Source organism: Ambystoma mexicanum, chromosome 6q, assembly GCF_040938575.1.
Source record: "Ambystoma mexicanum isolate Mex_15411 chromosome 6q, UKY_AmexF1_1, whole genome shotgun sequence".
NCBI lineage: Eukaryota > Metazoa > Chordata > Amphibia > Caudata > Ambystomatidae > Ambystoma > Ambystoma mexicanum.
In genome coordinates, this window is record NC_090937.1 from 217,768,826 (window position 1) to 217,789,104 (window position 20,279).

A 20,279-nucleotide genomic window follows, 5' to 3' on the forward strand; every position below is an offset into this window, starting at 1 on the left:
TACTCTGATGAGGCCTTTTAATACTTGTAGGAATTTGGCATGAACGATTTTCATGTGCTAAAGACCTGCACTGAAGCAACTGCCAGGATACTGAATGACTTGTTAGAGCTAAACACTACCAATACCTATGCATTTGTTGCCTTTCATGAAAATGTACTCCATTGCAGAAATGACTTCAAACCACGCAAGCAAGATGGCTGACAGTAGGAACAAAAGCCCTTCATAGAGATACAGTATATTCTGAAAGGGTCAAGACAAGAGGCCTTTCAGAATTTCTGGATAACTGGTGATAGGGCAAGAAATCAAGAATGAGTTACCATAACTTGCTGGTTATGAATGAGCAAGCCTTGCCTCCTTTCACTGCCTCGCTTTTTTCAGGATACAGAAAGGCTTGGCATCCGTTAAGTGCTGTGGCCTGGGAGGAGGAATCAGGGTGAGAATTTGCAGCTTAGGAACATAGGTTCTTTGATTTGACATTCAGCAAAACATAGCCATAGGAGAGCAGAAAGGGCTGGTGAGAGGGGCTCCCTGTAGTGAGGCCTGCTTGGTACTCTATTTTTTTTTACATATTGTGGGTTTCCCCTTTATTAAGAGCTGGGTGTATCATATTACATTGTTCTCAAACAATTTGCTCCTAATTTATTTTTTTATACACAATTGATCAATTCAAAATAAATACCACAACCAAAAACTCTGAATGCAAGTATTAATACACCTGCATACTGTATTAGTTTATAATCAGTACACATTGTTTTATTCATACACTTGTTTTTATAAGAAGGCCCAAATCTATTAAGACAATATCAAATGAATGACCCACCACATATCACAACCCATTTGTGTCACATTAACTCCATCCAATCATATTTATTTGACAGATGTTGTTTTTTTAAGTTAAATTATACTTCATCCTTTTTTTAATGTAGTGTGTCTAGTTACACATTGTTGTGTGCCTATTTCATCAAACATGAAAAATGAATACGGTATGCAGGTGGCTTCTGAGTTTTGGTTTTATAGATTGGGCCTCATTACGAGTCCGGGGGCAGCCGTGCCGGAACAAACGGCAGGCTGCCGCCGGACCGGTAATACCATTCCGCCTCCGTGATTGCCGGAATTCCCGTGGCAATTCTTTAGGCGGAATTCTGTAAATCCCCATTCCCATGGAGTCTCATAGGATTCCATGGGGATGGGGACCATGGAAACACCGGTTCCGACTATGACAGAGCCGGTGTTTCCATGTCCGCCTGCAGGGGGGTGGTGTTACTGACACCTTCCGCCTGCACGACTTGGAATCAGCCTGTCTGGAAACAACGGTGACGGCAGATTTACTGCCACCTTTATTTCCGGACCGGCTGACCTGTAATGAGGCCCATTGTTTTGAATTGATAAATTGTGTATAAGAAATCAATCAGGAGCAGAATGTTTGAGGAAAAAGCGACTTCGTACTCTAGGCATTTTGCCTTTCTGCATTTTGGACATGTTAGAAGGCCTGCAGCTGACCAGATTGTTGCCAGATCCAGAGGTGTGCAGATGAGGCAGTAGACGAGAGTAATTCTGCCTCGGAAGGAGTGGTAGAGAGAGTATTTGGTGAAGCCACTGGAGTTGAAAGAAACAGGAGGTCTTGATGGCAGCCCTGATCTGTGAAGTAAAACTGAGATCATGGCCAATAACTAATTCCAGGACTTTTACAGTCATGATAAGGGTGTGCCAGGTGCCCATGCAATGTAGTGATGAGGATCTTCACAAGCAGCAGTAGCTCTTTCTTGGAGAGAGTCGATTATAATCAGGTTTTTGCAGTCAGAGAAAGTCCTTGCGTTATAAGAAAGCATGTAACAGCTAAATAAAAAGATGTAGATGAAGTCGTTTAGTATATGCTGAAGAGGAGGGAGGATTATGTAGGACCCTGTAGGATGCAGCAGGTGATGGAGGAAGGGGGGGGGGCATGGAGTGAGAATGATCCTTGGTGATCTGCATTTTGGGAAAGTGAACACCAAATTTAGTGAAAGACTTCAGATGGCAGTTAGGGGCTCAGCATCCTACAGCTAATTTGGAGGCCAATTGTATCCAAGTTTGGCAAAAGATCCAGAAGGATAAGAGTGCTGATCCCATCAACATCTGCTGTCATTGGTGGTCATACATCAAGATTCAAAATTTGGAGAAACCACTAAATCCATAATGTCCTTCATGTGCAGCACCTTTAACTATATGGACCATGGCAACTGAATCTTTGTGATTGACATCTGCTTACTTTCTTTTGGAAAGTTCTTTAAAGCCCGACTTTATTTTGTTCAGTTTGTCTGTTTTTTCCAAAGCTATGATCTGCTTTTTTATTGTTCTTGTATTGATTGTTTATGAAAGGGTGGTTTGTATCCTTTTTTGTGTGTATGCCATTGTATTAAACTGTGTCTGGCCATTTTAGAAAGTGTTCTCATCCATTGTGCCACTGTTTGCAATTCAGAAAAAAAGATGAATAACTAAATATAACCTCTTTCATTGGAAACAAATAATCTTCTGTTTTATGAGTGATTAAGCAACACACCTTACTTCAGACATCTCGGGGTTCTTCACTCCATTTCATACCCAATGAGGGAAAGGTGTTTGCTAGTCCCACACATCTACCATGGCTTCCTTTGGTAGGAGAAGGGGGATCCATTGCAATCGAGGCTGACGCAAATTTTCTTTACCTGTCTGCTATCCATAGCTTCTTCATGAGGTACAGAATGCCTCGGGGAGGAGGGATGCTGAGTCAGCCCGAGCAATACTCTAAGTACAAGGAAAATACCATGTGTACAAATAATCATTAAACCAATAAAACATGATGGGCGTCCACCGGACACTTGCATATACTTGTAGGCATTGGGTGGAGCCATTTGTGCTTGCAGCCTGGCCTTACTCCAGACAGCGTTTCCATATGATGGAGACATACTCGACAAAGAATGGCAAACGCACCTAACCTTTCTCATCCTTGGTCCACTATGCTTTGGGATTATGGTCCCATGTGTGTTTTCTGCTTGTTATTACTGATTAAAAAGTGGTAAAAAAAGAGTCGAGATTTCATGCGTGCGTTTTATTAAAATGTGTATTACTAGAATGAATCATAGACTATTCAGTCAATAAAAGTATGTGTACAGTGTGGAGTACTTCCTAAGTAACACACGAGACGCATATATACAATTTGTATTTCCACACTCTACAGTCACTGCAGTTCTGCACAGGAGAAATACCAAGCACGAAATATGAACTACATGGTACAACTTTCTCCAGGATACATACGAAGCCACTATTTTCTAAAAATAATACCGTTGAACAGATTATGATTGTTCGAATACTTGCAAATAAACACAGGTGTGTCTCTACCCTGAAACCTATTAAAATCACCCAGCCCCTAATATTCCATTGAAGAAATGCAAGGATGATCTCGGTTTTGAAGCGAAGCAGATTTCTGCCGGAAGAACTTTCCAGTGGAAGGATTTTCAAAATGTCAGAACAGTGCGAATGCTGCAAATGAAAATGAAAGTTGTGTCAGTTACTTATTGCATAACACGTGTACACGTTCCATACCTATACCAGGATACGCGTGGTATCAAACATCTGTGTTAGTTTTCATTTCCTGCAAAAGCCGTTAATTGGAACTGGCGCTCCATGTGTTATTCATTTTGTGAAATCTCTAAATATATGTTATTTATGTCATATCAATTTAGTAAGCTTTCGCATTGCTCCCACCACCACAATAGTGGACTTAAAGTGCTGCGGCTTGCCAGAAGTGGTCCATTCAAAACCCACTAACCATACTGTGGTTGTAGGAAAGGGAAATGAAACAAGAGCAGGGGAGAAGATACCCTGACCAGCATTTGGAAAAACATAAGGGACTTGAGGGAGGGGTTGTGTGATTTTGTATGGAGGTGTGGCTAATAATTTGCAGATGTGTGGCTAGTAATTTGCAATGGATCAGGTGGAATGCTGATCAGAAGGAAGGGAAATACAACCTCTTCTGGTAACAATCATTTCCCAGTGGTGGACATTTCTAGTATAGTGGGAGGTGCTACTAGAATACGTCACAGCATGGATGTGCAAATGGCTCTGGGATGTGCTCAGGAAACCCCTGGAACTGTGGAGGGTTTTGATTGTCAGGTAACACTTGAGGCACTCCCAGCCAATCCCAGCCATTCCCCGGGGAAATAATCTGAGACTGACAAGCCATTGGTCAGACGTGGTAGAGCCAAGCACTGGCTGTGTAAAGGTGAAATAGGGAGCAGAGAGTTCAGCAGTAAGGATTGTAAACCCACCCCCCCTTCAAGGGCCTTAAGTGCATGGTTACTCAGTGTGGATGAGTTCACTAATGCAAGCTCTGCATGAAGTCATGTGAATTAGAGCACGTGGCAACTGTCACTTTACTATGAAGGAGCCACTATCTATTTAAAAAAGAGAAGCCTGTCTCTCCTTTAGTATGACTGTGTCCCATTGCCAAGCTTACATTTTTAAACATACATTTCTTGTGGTACAGCTCCCATCAACATATGTTGAGCAGGGGCTCGGAAAGCATGCACTGGGTAGCTTTAGAAATAGGGCAAGTCTGAACGATGGCCAGGATAGCACAGATATTGAGCGCAACGCCCGCCAGACGTTGGCACCACTCCCAATTGGCATCAACAATCCATTAATATTAGGATGGCCGACAACGTCGAAACTATTCAGTCACCAAAGAAAATGGCCAACAGATATAGAGTCAGAGTGTATGCTCAACCTAAAGCAGACGACTGTGTAGAATAATGTACAGAACCAAACACGAGCTGTGAGGAGCATGAAGTTGGCTGCAAAAAGGTGAATGTGAAGACCACACAGGGAAAGAGCGAATAGGGATGAAGTGGTGAATGTGTTGACAAAGTGATATCATTCCTGAGATATCACTCTACAATTTCACTGAGATAACTAAAATATGATGGATAGAAACGTTTGAGTCAATTCTTCTTAAACACTGGGAGTTAATATCACCCTAATACTAAATTGGGCGGCGCGGGAAATGGAGACGTACATTTGAGGTGTAATGTATTTATGCCTCTATTTCCCACTCCGCTGCATGATCATGTTGATATAAGGTGGTGGAGCGCTACAGAGCGGAGTGGAGATAAGACATCTGGGTGCTCTCCTCCTCTGTCCTGTCGGAGAACTTCGTTTTACGCCTGCCATAGATTTTCAAGCAGGTGTAAAACTTCTGTTTTCCACATGCTCAATACCAGGCAGAATCCATAGGAATCCATTAGTAAATGTTACCTTCAAAGTATAATGTACAGGCAGCATCTACTTGTTCACGAGACGGAGAGGACAATTCAAAAGAAAAAACGAGTAGGACTTGCTTTTACTCTTTCCTTGTCTACTCCGCCTTGTAAACATTTAAAATGGCATGCAAGTGACGCACACAGCACATAAGTACTAACATTGGTGGTCCCCAGCATGCAATTAATGTTTACAGTAAAATTAGACGACTGTGTACCGGGTTTCAGTACAGACACTGCATAGCTTTACATTTCGGGATGCAATGCACTGATCGCTGGACTGATCACCTTGGGGTGAGCACAAGGCTGATTTGCATGAGGTTGGTCCCCTTCTGCAATAGCACAGACTAATGATAAACAAGGGCTTGGAATGTTACCTATAGAAGTACCCAGTGGCTGCCATATTTCCATTCTTCAGGTTTTGATTTTCTTTGTGGGTGTCCTTAATGGGATACATTCTCAGCATCATCAATGCTTCTATTACAGAGTCTGATAAATATGATTAAATGACAGCTCAGGGAAAATGGTCTGACGGTGTCATCGGTGTCATTGCAGACCTTTTTCATTCGTAGTGGGATCAGGCAAAATCGTGTTGGGGTGAGAAACTCGAAGTTTGATAGTTAGACCTCGGATTATGTTGGCCGCCATTTTTAAATATTTTTATGTTTTAAATGCTATGTTTGCAGTTGAGATGGCGTTTAGAGGGGATCAGCACCCAAAGTCATCCTCAGTGTGGAAAGCTTGGCATAGATGTACATCACCCTCTTCATCAAGTCCTCAACCAAGAAATGTCAGATCGTCAGTATGTGCACCAAACATGCAAAGCCATCTCAAATGTCCTGAAGCACCTGCCCTAGAAACAAGTTAGCAGATGATTTGGCTACAAGAGAAAACAGTCACCATTCAAGGAATCATGAAAACACAACACAGATCCACAGCCTCAGCCATTTCAGATCCTGAGAATTCTACAATGTTTCTTGCCTTTGACATATGTTGCTCCTGAATATGTAATAACAACTGATAAGTCTATGAAGGCTTCTCTAGAGCACTGCCTAACTTGTCCAGCATTCATCAATGAAAACCTCAAGCCTCTGCCACATGATCCTGACAGCATTCTGCAATGGCTTACCATGTGCGGGGTATATTTTTCTCTCTCTTAGAATCATCAACCATCTTATCAAGAAAACAAGTACATATCCCATTAAATAATTGCTCTATATCTCATATCCCTATTACAGAGAAATAACTGGAAAACATGACGTTCAAACAACTCCCAGAAAGGAGAACTTCCTTTTGTTTGATCAACAATCCGAGTTTAGACCATCAAGCAGTTCTGATGCCTCACTCCTTCATATAAGAGAGCAAATCGTTAAATCATAGTTGAAAGTGAGTCCCTGGATATTACTGATCCATTCATTCAGCGGATGCATAACAGTTTATTTAATGGGCTTGTCTGTTTGTTTGTTTGTTTGTTTTATTCACTTTTTATGCGCACCAGACCCAATGGTAACAGGGCGCAGCAGTAAGAAAATGCAAAGCTTACATGGTTACAACAAAGAATGATATGCAATGTACAATAAAGGTCTCTAGATCACAGATCATTACAAAATAAACAATATTCAGGTAAGGTCAATCAGAATTATAGACATATACAGTCTGGTTTGACGCAAATGATTACAGTGGGAGGTAGATGACACAGGTCAGTTAAGGTGAGGAGTTGAATGACATTTTTTCTGAAGCGAAGGTAGGGCAGGTCCCCTCTCAGGTCTTGTGGCAGTGAATTCCAAGTTTTTGCAGCCTTTACAGGGAAACTATTTCCACCGATCGTGGTGCGTCTGAAATTAGGTATTGTCAAACAGTTAGAATTGACAGCTCTGGTTGGTCTGAGAGAGGTTCTCCTGTGAAATTTGTCTATCAAGTATCTAGGAGCGGAGGTATTGAGGGCTTTATGGGTCAGAGATAGCTTCTTGAGTTGTATTTTGTTGTCCGTGGTCAGCCATTTGTGATGGCGTCTGGCGGAGGAGATGTGGGTTCTTTTGTTTATGCGTAGTGCAGCTCTCAAGGCATTATTTTGTAATGTTTGTAGTCTTTGAATTATGGTTTTATTGGCTCCAGAATAGAGTGCATAACAGTAATCAATTCTGGAGAGTATTAAGGATTTGGCCAGGATTAAGCAACTGTTGCTAGAAAGGAACGGATTACCAGCTTTTATCAATTTGCAGGTGTAAGCCGTAGATGAGGTAAGGGATTTTACCTGTTTATCAAGTGATAGGGTGGAGTCAAGATAGAATCCAAGGGTTTTTACATCCTTGGACACTTGGATGATATTCCCATCAATGTTGAAGGAGGAGAATTGCTGGCCTAGTTTTTTAATATTGGCTTGGGTGCCCAGGATTATCAACTCAGTTTTATCATCGTTCAGACAGAGGCCATGAGTGGCCATCCATGCCTGGAAAATAAGATATACCTTGTTCACCAATTCTGTGTCCTTCACGTGATCCCCAGAAAGTGGGAGGAGGATCTGTGTATCATCTGCATAGTTAGTGTAGGTGATACCTAGATGGTCCAGATCATCAAACAGGGGCTTGGTGAAGATGGTATATAGAGTTGGGGAGACACAAGAGCCCTGGGGAACACCACACAAGATGGGGGCGGGATCTGCCGCTGCTGAGGGAGAGAAGACTCTCATGGTTCTTTCGCTCTGTAATGACTCGATCCATCTGATGGCGTCCGGGGAGAAGTGGGCAGCCGAGTCCAGGTGATTACAGAGGACTTTATGATCCACTAAATCAAAGGCAGCTGAGAGGTCCAGAAGCAGCAGGGGTACTGTCCTTCCTTTGTCTTCCTTTGTCAATTTGGGATTTCAAGTCAATTAGAGCAGTTTCTGTTCCATGTAAAGGATGGAAGCCCGATTGTCTCTCTCCTAAGAGGTTATGTAGTTCTAGATGCTTTTGAATCTGGTTGTATGCTGCTTTGTCCAATATCTTAAGAAGAAACAGTACTGTGGTAATGGGGTGGTAATTAGTAGGGATGAGGGGGTCTAAGGTCTGCTTTTTAAGGAGGGGGAGCACCCAGGACTGTTTAAGGTTGGCCGGGATGGTGCCTGAGGCAAAGGATGCGTTAATCAGTTTAGTAATAAAGGGTGATAATTCTCTAGCAGCATCTTTTATTAGTTGTGCTGGGCATATGTCACCTTTACAATTGGAGGGTTTGAGCGAAAGAATTATTTTTTCTACTTCCAGGGTAGTCATTTTGGAAAAGTGGAAGGTATTACTGTGCTCCAATAAATTATTGGTGTGGGGCATTTTAGGCAGGTCCTGAATTTTCAGTGTTTTTTTTTTTGCTGAATTTTATTTTGGGGTCTGATAATTTTATTTGCTAGGGCTGTTTGGATATCTGTACACCAGGATTTGTCCTTGGTGCAGGTCCTGAACGGCAATTGGAGACTCAAGTTCTTTTAGTATGGAAAAGAGCTCTATCATACTAGAGTTGGATTTGGCTATACGATCGTCGTACAAGTTGCGTTTTGCCTGGCAATCTTCTTTTTTGTATGGCTCAGAGAAAGAGGTTAAATTAGCTTTGTTATCAATTGAAGGGCAGAGCCTCCAAATGGTTTCGCTTTTTCTTTTCAGGATACGTAGGTCTCTTAGCTGTGGTGTAAACCTTTTGTTTAGATGAGCTTTTGGTTTGCTTGATCTAAGTTTGAGAGGTGCCAGATTATCTAGAGTAGAGAGCATAATGTTATTAAATTCCTGCACTAAGGTGCTAGGATTTAGATTTTCTGAGTGCGTTGCGGGTGGGTAATATGGCTGGCATAACTTTCTCTGCAGTAATGCATTTTTTATTTCTGGTTAAACATGGTGGCGCCAGTAAAGGGGCCATATGGTTAGGTCTGGAAGTGGCTAAGTTAAAGGACACCAGTGAGTGGTCTGTCCAGGGTAAGGACATTATGGAAGAGATAGTGGCTGCACAATTGCAGTCTGCTATCCAATCTAGCGTTCTCCCCTTCAAGTGCCTGGGCTTGTCAACTTTTTGGGTTAGGCCTAGTGCGTGAATCGTGTTGGCTACCACTGAAGCATTAGTATCTGTAATGTCTTGGATGCCTAGGTTAAAGTCCCCAAGAAGATTTAGTTGAGAACATGGTTTAAGGTTGTTAGTGAATAAGTTATGGAGATCCTCTTCAAAGGTACCTAGAGGGCCTGGAGTTCTATATAATAGGTGAATAGTGAGTGATTGATTATTATTTATCTGGAATTTGGCAGATACATTTTCGCATGATTGAAACAATTGGGTGGGGACTAGTCTGAGGGAGAGGCTCATTTTGGAAATAATGGCGATACTGCCACCTCTTGCACCTTCACGGTCTTGTCTGACTATCGTTTAACTGTCAGGGATGGCTAGCATAAGCGAAGGTCCTGCGGCATTATGTAGCCATGTCTCAGTAATCGCGAGAAAATCGAGGTTGCCTTCTGTAATAAGGTCGGCTATGTCAAGTGCATGGGCGACGAGCGATTTCACATTCAGGAGTGCTCCTGCGATGGATGGGGTCTTAGTGACATCTGTATCTTGGAGGGATTTAGTAGTAGATGTATTAGGCTTATTATTAAGAGTTGGGTAGTCATCAGAATTGGGTGTAGGGGGTGGCAATGGTGGCCTAGTGGGGCTCAGTTTACTAACCTGCTGATAGTTAGTTTTGATGTTGGTGGGAGGAAGAGACCTACGGAGAGGTTCATGCAGTTTGGTTAGTCTGGCACGAAGTCTAAGGTTTCTGCTAAGTGTAGCACATGGTAGTGATACAAAGGTAGCTGTCTCAGGGGACCTGTAGCTAGGATGTAAGTATTGGCCAGGAGTGTTACAGTTCAAGAGTGTCGCAGACACCAGGGAAGGCAGAGTGTGAGGTAATTTGACGTCTAAAATGATGAGCGAGTGTAGGATGGTCATCAGTAGGACTGTGTAGATAGCTGGCAGATACATAGTTGTATAAGGTGGACTATCTAGAATACCATACTGGGCAGTGGGCTGGAGCAGTTGGCGACAGGGTTTATCTGGGTTCAAAAGAACATAGTATGTACTAAGAAGCAGGGTGTGAATGGGTGGAGCAGTTTAAATACAAGACAATGTATGCTAAAATGCAGTGTATCAGCAAGTAGGAGCAATTTAGCAGCAAGGTTAGGAACGATTAGCAGCACGGTTCACCTAAATACAAGACACAATGGGCCTCATTACACGGTAGGTGGTAAGGGTTTACCGGTACTGGTAAGGGCACCGGTACAGGTAAACCCTTACCACCTTATTACGAGGTCTTACTTATTTGGTGTAGACCAGCCGTTAAAGTTGGGACCCGCAAAGAGACCTTGGTGCTAATTACGGTACCGCAATTTGCGGTACCGTAATTAGCTCCTTCCCCATTCCCATTATGCCCTATGGGGCAAAAATGGGAATGGGGAAGGGCCATGGAGGAAGGGGGAATTACCGCCCCGCCAACCTTGTGCAGTGTAACAGCAAGTAGGAGCAATTTAGCAGCAAGGTTAGGAACCATTAGTTGATTAGGTGATTTGTTGAGTTCATCTGAGTTTGTGCAGCCAATAAGAGACAATACATCTCCTAAAGGTGATTAGCGAAGATTAGCCTTGCATCACCCTTTAGATAGAAATGAGAATATTAGCCTTGCATCACCCTTTAGATAGAAATGAGAAGATTAGCCTTGCCTCACTCTTTAGATAGAATTTTAAGATTAGCCACACATCACTTTTAGATAAAATTGTGAAGATTAGCCTTGCGTCACATTTAGATAGAATTGCGAAGATTAGCCTTGCACCACATTTAGATAGATTTGCAAAGATTGTTAGCCTTGCATCACATTTAGATAAAATTGTGAAGATGAGCCTTGCCCCACATTTAGATAGAATTGTGAAGATTAGCCTTGCTTCACTTTTTATATAGAATTGTGAAGATTACACACCTCGAAGAACCTTGAGTACCCAATGTACTAACCACTCCACTGCGGCTCTCCTCCAACACACCTCCTAAGTACTATACATGCCCACTGGGCCACCCAACTACACAAACACATTCCAAACACAAGTAACACTCACATACAACAAACAATCCCAGGCACTGTACCCTGCTCTTATGGTTACAACAAGCCAGTGCCCACAACCTTAAATACCAGCCTATCTACACATAAAACACAACAATACACACCCAATATAACAAACTTTCATCATACAACAAATAACCCAGGCACTCTATTACGGATACAACAAGCCAGGGCTCACATTCAACCCATCTGCAAGCTAACACACAGAGACGCCAGTTTCTCCTGGTTCTGGACCTACTCCATCACTCGACCCTGCTTAATCCACACTGGCCTCTTTCTTGCAGAGCCACACAAGTGCCTGGACACAGGGGCTGCAGGGGTGTCCCCTGCACATTTAAAAATAAAAATAATGCAGGGGTTGTGGGGTGTCCCCCTAGGGTCCATGTCTCAATATTGCTGCAAAAATATGGCAATATTTTTGTATCATGATATTTCTGCGGGGATATTAACACATGTAACCTTGTAATGGTAGTTTTAGGTGTAGGATGCTTCTGTTTATTCCCTTGTATGTCCATTTGGATCACTTGAGGTTGTGTTGGTTCTCTCTATGATTATCAGGGTACTCACTTTGGGTCTCAGGTTGAGACAAAAAACGTGATGAGCACCATATACATGGGCTCTGCATTGTTGTTTGAGGCACTCATGGCATGTCTGCAATGCTAGAAGGGGAAGAAGCTAGGGGAGGAGGAGAAAGGGCTGAATTTTGAGTCACAGAAAGAGGAGGAATCCCCCATTATTGATGATACGGTAGAGCATGTGCTCTATATATCACCTCCTTTCCTACAAGTTGGTGGGAGGTGCATTGGCAGAGGCCTCATGAGTGGGAGAGGAGGCAGCACCATAGGAGGAGGCCCTGGCAGTGACATGCACAAAGGCAGGGGAGGTAGGACCTTATGTGATCAACCCTAATGTGGCAGGAAAGGAGCGCAGCAGCAGGCACGCTGGAAGAGGTGTTTAAGATGGGTTCTGCCTGGGAGGAGGGCATAGATGTGGGTGTTATCTATTCCCAGCATGTTGAGGGCTCTTCTGTGGATGACAAAAAGGCTGTCAGGAGGAAGCACAGAGAGACCACTAGCCTGCAGAGGTGCCACAGCTGGAGGTGGGCCTACCTAAGGGACTGGAGTAGGAACCGGTACAGGGAAAAGTGGTGTATAGGAGCCTCTTCCTGCCATAGTTGAGGAGGAAGCCAGGAGGTTCCCAGGGAGTTGTGGCCTTAAACCGCCTACACCTTTCACAGGTTCTTGGATGAGGAAAAGGGAGAGGAGGCTGAGGTCTTATGCATGGTGGAAGACTGTTGAGAGCAGGACATATGGAGCACAGCTCAATCAGCAAGGGGGCCATGCACTAGGGATGACAGTGATGAGGAATATGAGCTATGAGCTATGATAGGTTATTTATAACGCGCTTAATACCCAGAGGTTTCTAAGCGCAGACCCGGGGATCGAACCTGAGGTGCTCCGTGTCATCCTGCTTCCAAGGCGAGCACGTTGCCGCTGAGCTATCCTCCCGAGACTGACGTGTAACGTGTGGCTGGGGCACACAAGCGTATATGAGTTTCATGTGTGCTCATTGGCAAGTAACTATGCTTCAACAACTGCCTCTTCACTGGTGGTGAGGAATGGGTCCTAGCATGTCCCAAGGCTAGGGTGTAGGATGCAGTGACATTGGACATCATGATGTCCCTACCATGCTGTACGCCAGCGACCAAACCTTGGACCTATCCATCCTGCCCAATTGATGTTGTCAGTGGAAACCAGCAATGGATTCCACTGAAATGTGGCAGGCCCCTTTTGTCAGCACTCCAACACACATGGTAGTGGTGTTCCACAACCAACAGCATGCATCTTTGGGCATCACCCCATGCACCACATCTTGCAACATGGGGTAACATACTGCCTTTATTATGGGTAGTTGATTAGCACAGGCGAGCCAAACCACATAGTGGTAGTGGGCAGCTTGAGGAGGCATATGGCGCCCCCCTGTCCTTTCTTCAGCTGGTAATTGTGCAGATAAAGGAATCAGGCTGTAATAGAGGAATTGACATCACAGAGGGACTAACTCAATTGCAAGATTGTCCCGCTCAATGGGAGATCTTGAGTTCTTTAGGGGCCTCTGCACCTTATAAAAGAGCATGAGAACCTTAGCGTCCTGCAAAAAAAAAAAGAAACTTAAAGGGTAGATGTGCACTGTGAAAAACCTGATAGCCTTAGTGGGCGGCTGCCCCCTAAGAACATTAAGGTGGTGTTGTGCCCTGTGGGGGAACCTATGAACCTTAGTTGATGGCTGTGCCCTGTGAAAGAACCCATGGACCTTATTGAGTGGCTGCACTCTGTGAAAGAGCCTGAGAACCTCAAGGGGCAGATGCATCCTGTGAAATAGCCCAAGAACATTAAGGGATAGCTGCAAGGTGTAGGAGAACATATACACGTTTTATAATGTGCATTTTCATATTGCTTCTTTTGCACACCTTTCTTAAATACCAAAAATTCACATTGTTTGAAAATTATTTGTAGATTAAATTATGTCAAAATAAATGTGCGTCGGATCTTCTCTGTGTTTTGTTTATGGTTCTCACAGATCCACTGCAGCAAAATAATATATGTGGGTTGACCTCAAAGGTGTGTTTTTCTAATACTGTAATGGGGCGTCATCCTTTCCCACAGGTGAAATGTCCAATAGATAGGCATCAGACATATGTTGGCTGATGGCCCCATGTCTGTTCGTGTTGATGAGGTGGCTTTCCCATGGGCTCTCCTTTCTATAGGCTTTACCTGTACTGTAAGCTTTAAACAGGTGTCAATGATGTACCGCCCATTCATGCCGTAAGTCCGCATGAGTTTTCCATACCCAGCATAGTCAACACAATCTGAGCTAGTTGGTGTTCTTTCTGTTGCCTGCATTCATGCGGCAACTGATGTTGTAAGCTGTGAATCAGAGCTGCCTTGGACATTAGGACTGCATCTCCTCCTTGTGATACTTGTAATGAAACCTCTTTCCTGAGACATATACGTGAACAGTGGCCACTTTTACTTTGAAACATGGGCCCACAAAGCAAACCAGCAGCTAATCAATGTTACCTTGAAATGCAACGATCTTTGGATCAGAATGTAAGGTTGAAAGCTGGTCCTTCACCAGCTGTGCCACATCAGAATCACGTCTCATGGCACAGACACATGCCATGCTGGTCAGGTTGAGTTCAAGTGGGTACACACGAGGGAGAAACTCACTCAGAGATGTGACATCTAGCCCCTTTGGTGGCCTCCTCAAAATGTTATAATGCAGAGCAGATATCACACTGCAACTGCCACTGATTACATGTTAAAGTGACCCGTCTACAGCTCTGCTGTTAGTGCTACAGTGTTCTGTTGCTCACATAGCCCTTCCGACTCATGCAAAGTAAAGTTCCAACAGGTGGCTATTGGGGTATTCAGGTTGTGCTGGTGAAACTTGCAGTGCATTTGTAGTTCACATAGTTGATTTTTGGTGTGGTAATCTTAGCCGAAATGTTAGCTGATTTTCTGGGCCAACACAGCCAATTGATTGCTGATTAAGCATGTTACCATTAGGCGATGGACTTGTGCAAAGCAGGAGACGTGCATTTTCTAGCCAGTTCATGGGGCAGCAAGGGCATTAGATTCGTTGTATGATGCAACAAAGCCCAAATGCAAATGACGAGACCTCAGCCTCTATGCTTCCTCGTCCTCCTGGCTTTTGTCCTGAAACACTTGCATGCACAGTGTTCCCTGATGATGGCTACTTCTGCCTTACATTACTACTGGAACCCTCCTAGTTGTTAAAGGATGGAAAGGCCAACCAGTGTGCTGTGATGACAACTGGTTCACATGTCCATGGTTAGTTGGATTTTTTTGCTTACGGACTCCTGTAGGGCCAGCCTTACCAACCTCAATGTACAACTCCAGTGCTGCCTTGCTGGAGGAAAAACAATGACTAGAAACCTCCCAGGGGTGGTTGCCTTTTCTCATGAGCCACTGGAAGACAGAGTACTTAACAAAAAAAGCAGGGCAAGGGATCCCTTGCCAACATTACAGCCAGATTAACACTGAGCAGATACCATCTTTCATGTAACTTGTGGAATGCTCGTTCACCCTCAAACACTTTCAGAACACTGGCTTGATACAGTGAGGTATTTCTAAAATGCATTACTGAGGCTACAGGTGTAAGGGTTCTACTCCCAATGATGAAGACATTGGCAGTATTTTCAGCTGCAATTGTGTGTTTTGGAGCTGGTATGCTGCTTGTCTGATACTATAGTAAGGTCGGAACTTCACATCTTTCAACTTCGTCCCATGTCCGCATGTGGTGCCGCAGCAGCATACGGGACCTCTTAGATGAGAGACCAACTTTGGTTGCGCCATACCCTTGGCACACCAACCTATTTGCACAAGTGGGCAGAGTATATTTCTTTTTATTTTGTATTAAGTGCTGACACACTTTTGACATTCATTGTGGTTTGCCAACACACATACTGGACTCCTCCAGAAAAATGCTGGTGGCGGTAACCTTCAAGATGCCACATAATGTTGTGATGTACTTTCTGACCTCTGGCAGAAAAGCTGTTTCTAGATGAGACTGTAGACAGGTGGGGGGTGAGCGTCTAGTACTGAAGGAGCATGGGTATTTTTAGTCTCATTCTCCTCAGTATGACTACTTTCTAACAGCACTTTACTGGCTGGACTCCAATCGGGCATCTAATTTGTCTTGACCATCATCCATGTCATTATCATTATTATTAACTTGCCTGAGAACAGGCGGTGGTGAAGATAGATACCTGGACATTTGATGTGCCTTCTGCTGTTCAAACACACCATGCAGTCATCTGCCCTGATATTCATAAGATAAGCGCTGCAACTCTCCCCCTGTTCCCCTGATAAAGTGGATGGAACATCCCCTGTCAGTATCCATGGGTGTACATCACTATTGTCTGATCCCTGTGTATGTACTTGTACCAGTAAATACACTCCAGTGGGATAGGATGTGAGTTGAATGATAGCTTGTATTGACCAATTACAATTCTGCCATCCCCAAAGCACTCTGCAAGTGGTGCTGCATATGTAGAAAAGCCAAACGTAGCATGTCTCTCTATGCCTATCATTCCTTTGTGTGCTAATTTGTCCCAATGCCTCACTTCCTGAATATCTGCTACTTCCTCCAACAAAATTCAACTAAGAATTATAGTCTCTCAAAATCAGGCCCTCATGGATTATCTGCTCCTTTTGCTCCCCCCTCCCAAGTGTCACTTGATAGCACGAGAATGATCAACTCAATTCAAGAGACTGACACTAAATGTTATCTCCCACCTCTTTATCTTTGCTACACCCTCCCACAAACATCATGCAAGCATGATTCTCACACAAGCTTCCATCAGGGCTTCTCTGCTCTTCTGTCTCCTCCATGCAAGTGTAACCGGAAAGGGTGTGTCTCGTCTACTCACTTTAGGAGATGGACACTGATTGTTATCTAGTGCTTCCCTAAATCTCTGATACTTTCTCCCACAAAAATGAAACAAGTAGGAGTCTCCTTGAAGTGGTCCTCAGGGATTCCCTGCTCCTTCCAAGTATCATCCAAACCCAGCCTTGTTAACTAACCTCCTGTAATGCCTAACTATTTTTAGGTTACACATATATCTAAGAGTGTAGATGTAATTTCAGGGTTACACATGCTTATCTATCCCTATTAGGGAGGCGGCACATCAGGGTCATCAAGAGTCATATTTGTTCCTCTAACTGTAGCGCTTATGAAAGGGGAAGTTAGTGAGAAATGTACCACCAACATTAAAAGGATTCTCTCTTTCTGTAGGATATGCTCTATTCTCTTTTCCACAATCTACACCTTCTTTCTCCAAGTTCCACATGTATAGATACTCACTAATGCTCCCAGCTTCCTCAACCTTTGGGCACCTTCTTCATTGCAATCAATGTTCTCCAGGTTTTATCTACCCCACATTCTGTGCCTATCTGGACATCACCTGTATTCTAAATGCAAATTCTTTCTTCACCCATCTTATCAAAACAATTATCCCCCAAGAACAGATATTTCTCACTGTCAACTTCTTCACTCATTTGGGCACAACTTTCTCACTTGCCATATCATTCTCTTTATCACCTTCCTCACTCTCCATATCTTTTCCTCACTCACCTTCTTCATGTCTTTGGGCACAACTTTCACCTCAGTCCATTTTTATATGTTTGGTCACCACTCCCTGACTCCCTACCAGCAGCTCCAGTTCTCTTGGCTTTTAGGTATGGGCTCCTATGTCTTCCCTCCAGCTCCCAGTCTGCAGTGTGAGCCAGTATTCTGGATCTCTCTTTCAGCCTCCTGGGCTCCGATTTAGGTCCTATTGAACTCCCCTTTAGCCTTCTCCAAAATAGCTCCTATCTTCTGTCTCTGGTTCCCCAGATACTACTCCAACTGTTTACAATCTCAAACGTAGCCCGAGCCTTTGTTAGCCTGGCCTCCCGACTTTCTCTGGTTAAAGGTGACTTAAATGTGGTACATATGATGAAGCTTGACTGCTGGGATCATCCCTCTGGGATGGCTAACAATCTTGCTGTTGTATAAGAGATTGGCTTGTCGCTCCCCTTGGGTGATATTCTGTCTATCTGCGATACATAATCCCTACCATTCATCCTCTCTATGGGTTAAGCAAGGCAGGTATGCAGGCTTGGCATTGGGAACATGTGAGAAATGGGTATGTGGGCGTGGGTGGGTCTGTAGTGTCTCCTGGGACAAAGTTTAAGGACCGCATTCACCATCTTGAAGATTCTAATTCACCTTCCTCTGAGGATGGCTTCCGATGTCAGGAGGAACCTGAGGCTGGCACGCCCCACCTTTTCACTGGTACTCTCTCTTGTTGTCATGACCTAACCCTGCTCTCTGGGTGGACCCCTTGATTTTATCTGTTCCAAATTGTATGAAAATCAAGGCCTTGTACGATGGATGGCTGGTTGACAAGCAAGTTTCACTTCCTAATTCAGGAAACACTTTTCTAACTCTGGATGGCATTCCTGCAGCCATGCGAGGGACGCCAAGTGTGCTGGCATGAAAGGACCATCGTCCCTCAATTCCCTTAAAGCACTGTAACTGCAGAATCACTGGTTTCAGCGGAAATGGAAGCACTATGCTGTGGATTTCAGGAGAGTGTTTTTCCCTGATTGCATATAGGCTCTGCTACCCAGGTGTAGAGGTGATGTCCCTTAAAGGTACCACGTCACTACTTTGTGACATGTGACTGTCCCTTACCCGAGACAGGGACCTGCTTCTCCCAGATCAATTATCTGCAAATTTGGGGGGGCACCTGTCCCCTTTGATCACCCCACCGGTGTTCTTCAGAGTGAGAGTGGGGACTTTGCCACAATTATCACTCCCAATAGCTCACCTCCCCATACACATATGTACCATATCACAATACTGCCTCTCGTATATCTGTGTAAGATAAATCAACAGTATTTGAAAAGTAAAATGTAAGCAAAAGAAAATAATGAAATCCCACTTGTAAAGGTCATAGATCCTTGAACAACTACCCTACCTACCATTTGGTAGTGAAGGGACAGTGCTATTACACTGTGTGACGAATCCAGACTATTTGTTACTTCTCCCCAGAAGGGAGCCACCACCGTTGAGGCTAGGGAGGTGAACCCGCTCAGCAAAACTCTCCCAAGGGGTCTGGGCAAGTGGGACCTCACTGGGAGTGGCTCCCCTCTTGGGGACAAGGACTCCCATTCCTTTGAGGAACTCCCTGTCCAGAACACACTGTAGACCTACATGGGAATCAGAAAGACTTTTGTTAACACTGTTTTGGATTCAGCAAATAGTGACATTTCATCAATATCTTTTGCTTCAGGTAATTCTGGATTCAGTCTGAATGCCACTGATGAATAAGAATGACACATCCCTTTTGTTTGTGATGATGTACATAAAACCAGGGGGAATATGGAATGGAGGAGACTGAATGGGATGCAAAGGTGAACCTCTGATGGGCAGTCCTGGAGTGCAGAGCCACACTACACCGCACAGTTGCAGTAGCCTGGAGAGCAGATGGAGCGTTACAAGGTGACAGAAGGCTGGTGTCCTGACAAGTGAGACAGGTATGCAGGGACGGGTATGCCCAGACGTGGGTCCCGTGTCTGCACCAGCCTAGAGACCCAAACTACTCCTCACTGAGGTCAAGGGTGAAACATATCTGGGGATGCTTGTGGTCTCGTGCAGAAGGAATGTGACCTAGCAGTTCGGGCTGGACTGCCCCTTTTATGGTAGTAGCAAGCCTGATTTGAATATGGTTTGTCCACTTCTGAAATGACTTGGCAGGCTGAAAAACAATGGTCTGGAGGGTTGCCCAGAGCCATGCCCGTGGTTATGATTAATCCGAAACCTTCCAGCCATCACCTTTTTGTTTTGCTATAGTTGCGTCCACTAATGCAGCAATGCCATATTTGTTGCTCATTAGCCCAGTGGTGATTTGGATACATTTTTGTCAGGTAGCATTCCCTTTTTGTGTTCAGTTCCTTACAGAATGAGAGGATGTGTCTTGACCCAACAATTCCCTCTTGGTGTCAGAATCGGCATCCCAAGTCCTTGGATCAATTAGGGCGTGTTTTGCAAGAACTTCTTTCGTAAACAATAGATTCCAGCACACTACCATAAAAGTTTGCCTATGACTTTTGTCATGGAATTTAGCAAGGTATGGTACAATCTCTCCTTGTTTTTTTATATTCATGACTAATATGCGCCATAGCGGAATTCTCTAGAATTTCAATCCAGTCGAAATCTAATTGTTTATTTTTTACCTTGTTGGGATCTGAAATTAACATATCTATATTCAAATTGATTTTACCCAGAATTTGCGCACAGTGTGACCCAATTGACGTAACAACATTATGTTTTTCATA

At 43.9% G+C, this 20,279-nt stretch overlaps 1 protein-coding gene across 1 annotated transcript in view; it reads right to left on the reverse strand.

The window, feature by feature from the left end:
* Positions 1-3,070: 3,070 nt before the first annotated feature.
* LOC138515902 (alcohol dehydrogenase 1-like) overlaps positions 3,071-20,279 on the reverse strand; it is a 495,924-nt gene continuing 478,715 nt past the window's right edge. The window contains exon 8 of the mRNA XM_069630663.1: positions 3,071-3,498. Within this exon, the coding sequence (XP_069486764.1) occupies positions 3,474-3,498 (25 nt within the window). The 3' untranslated portion in view covers positions 3,071-3,473. The remainder of the gene's footprint in view (positions 3,499-20,279) is intronic.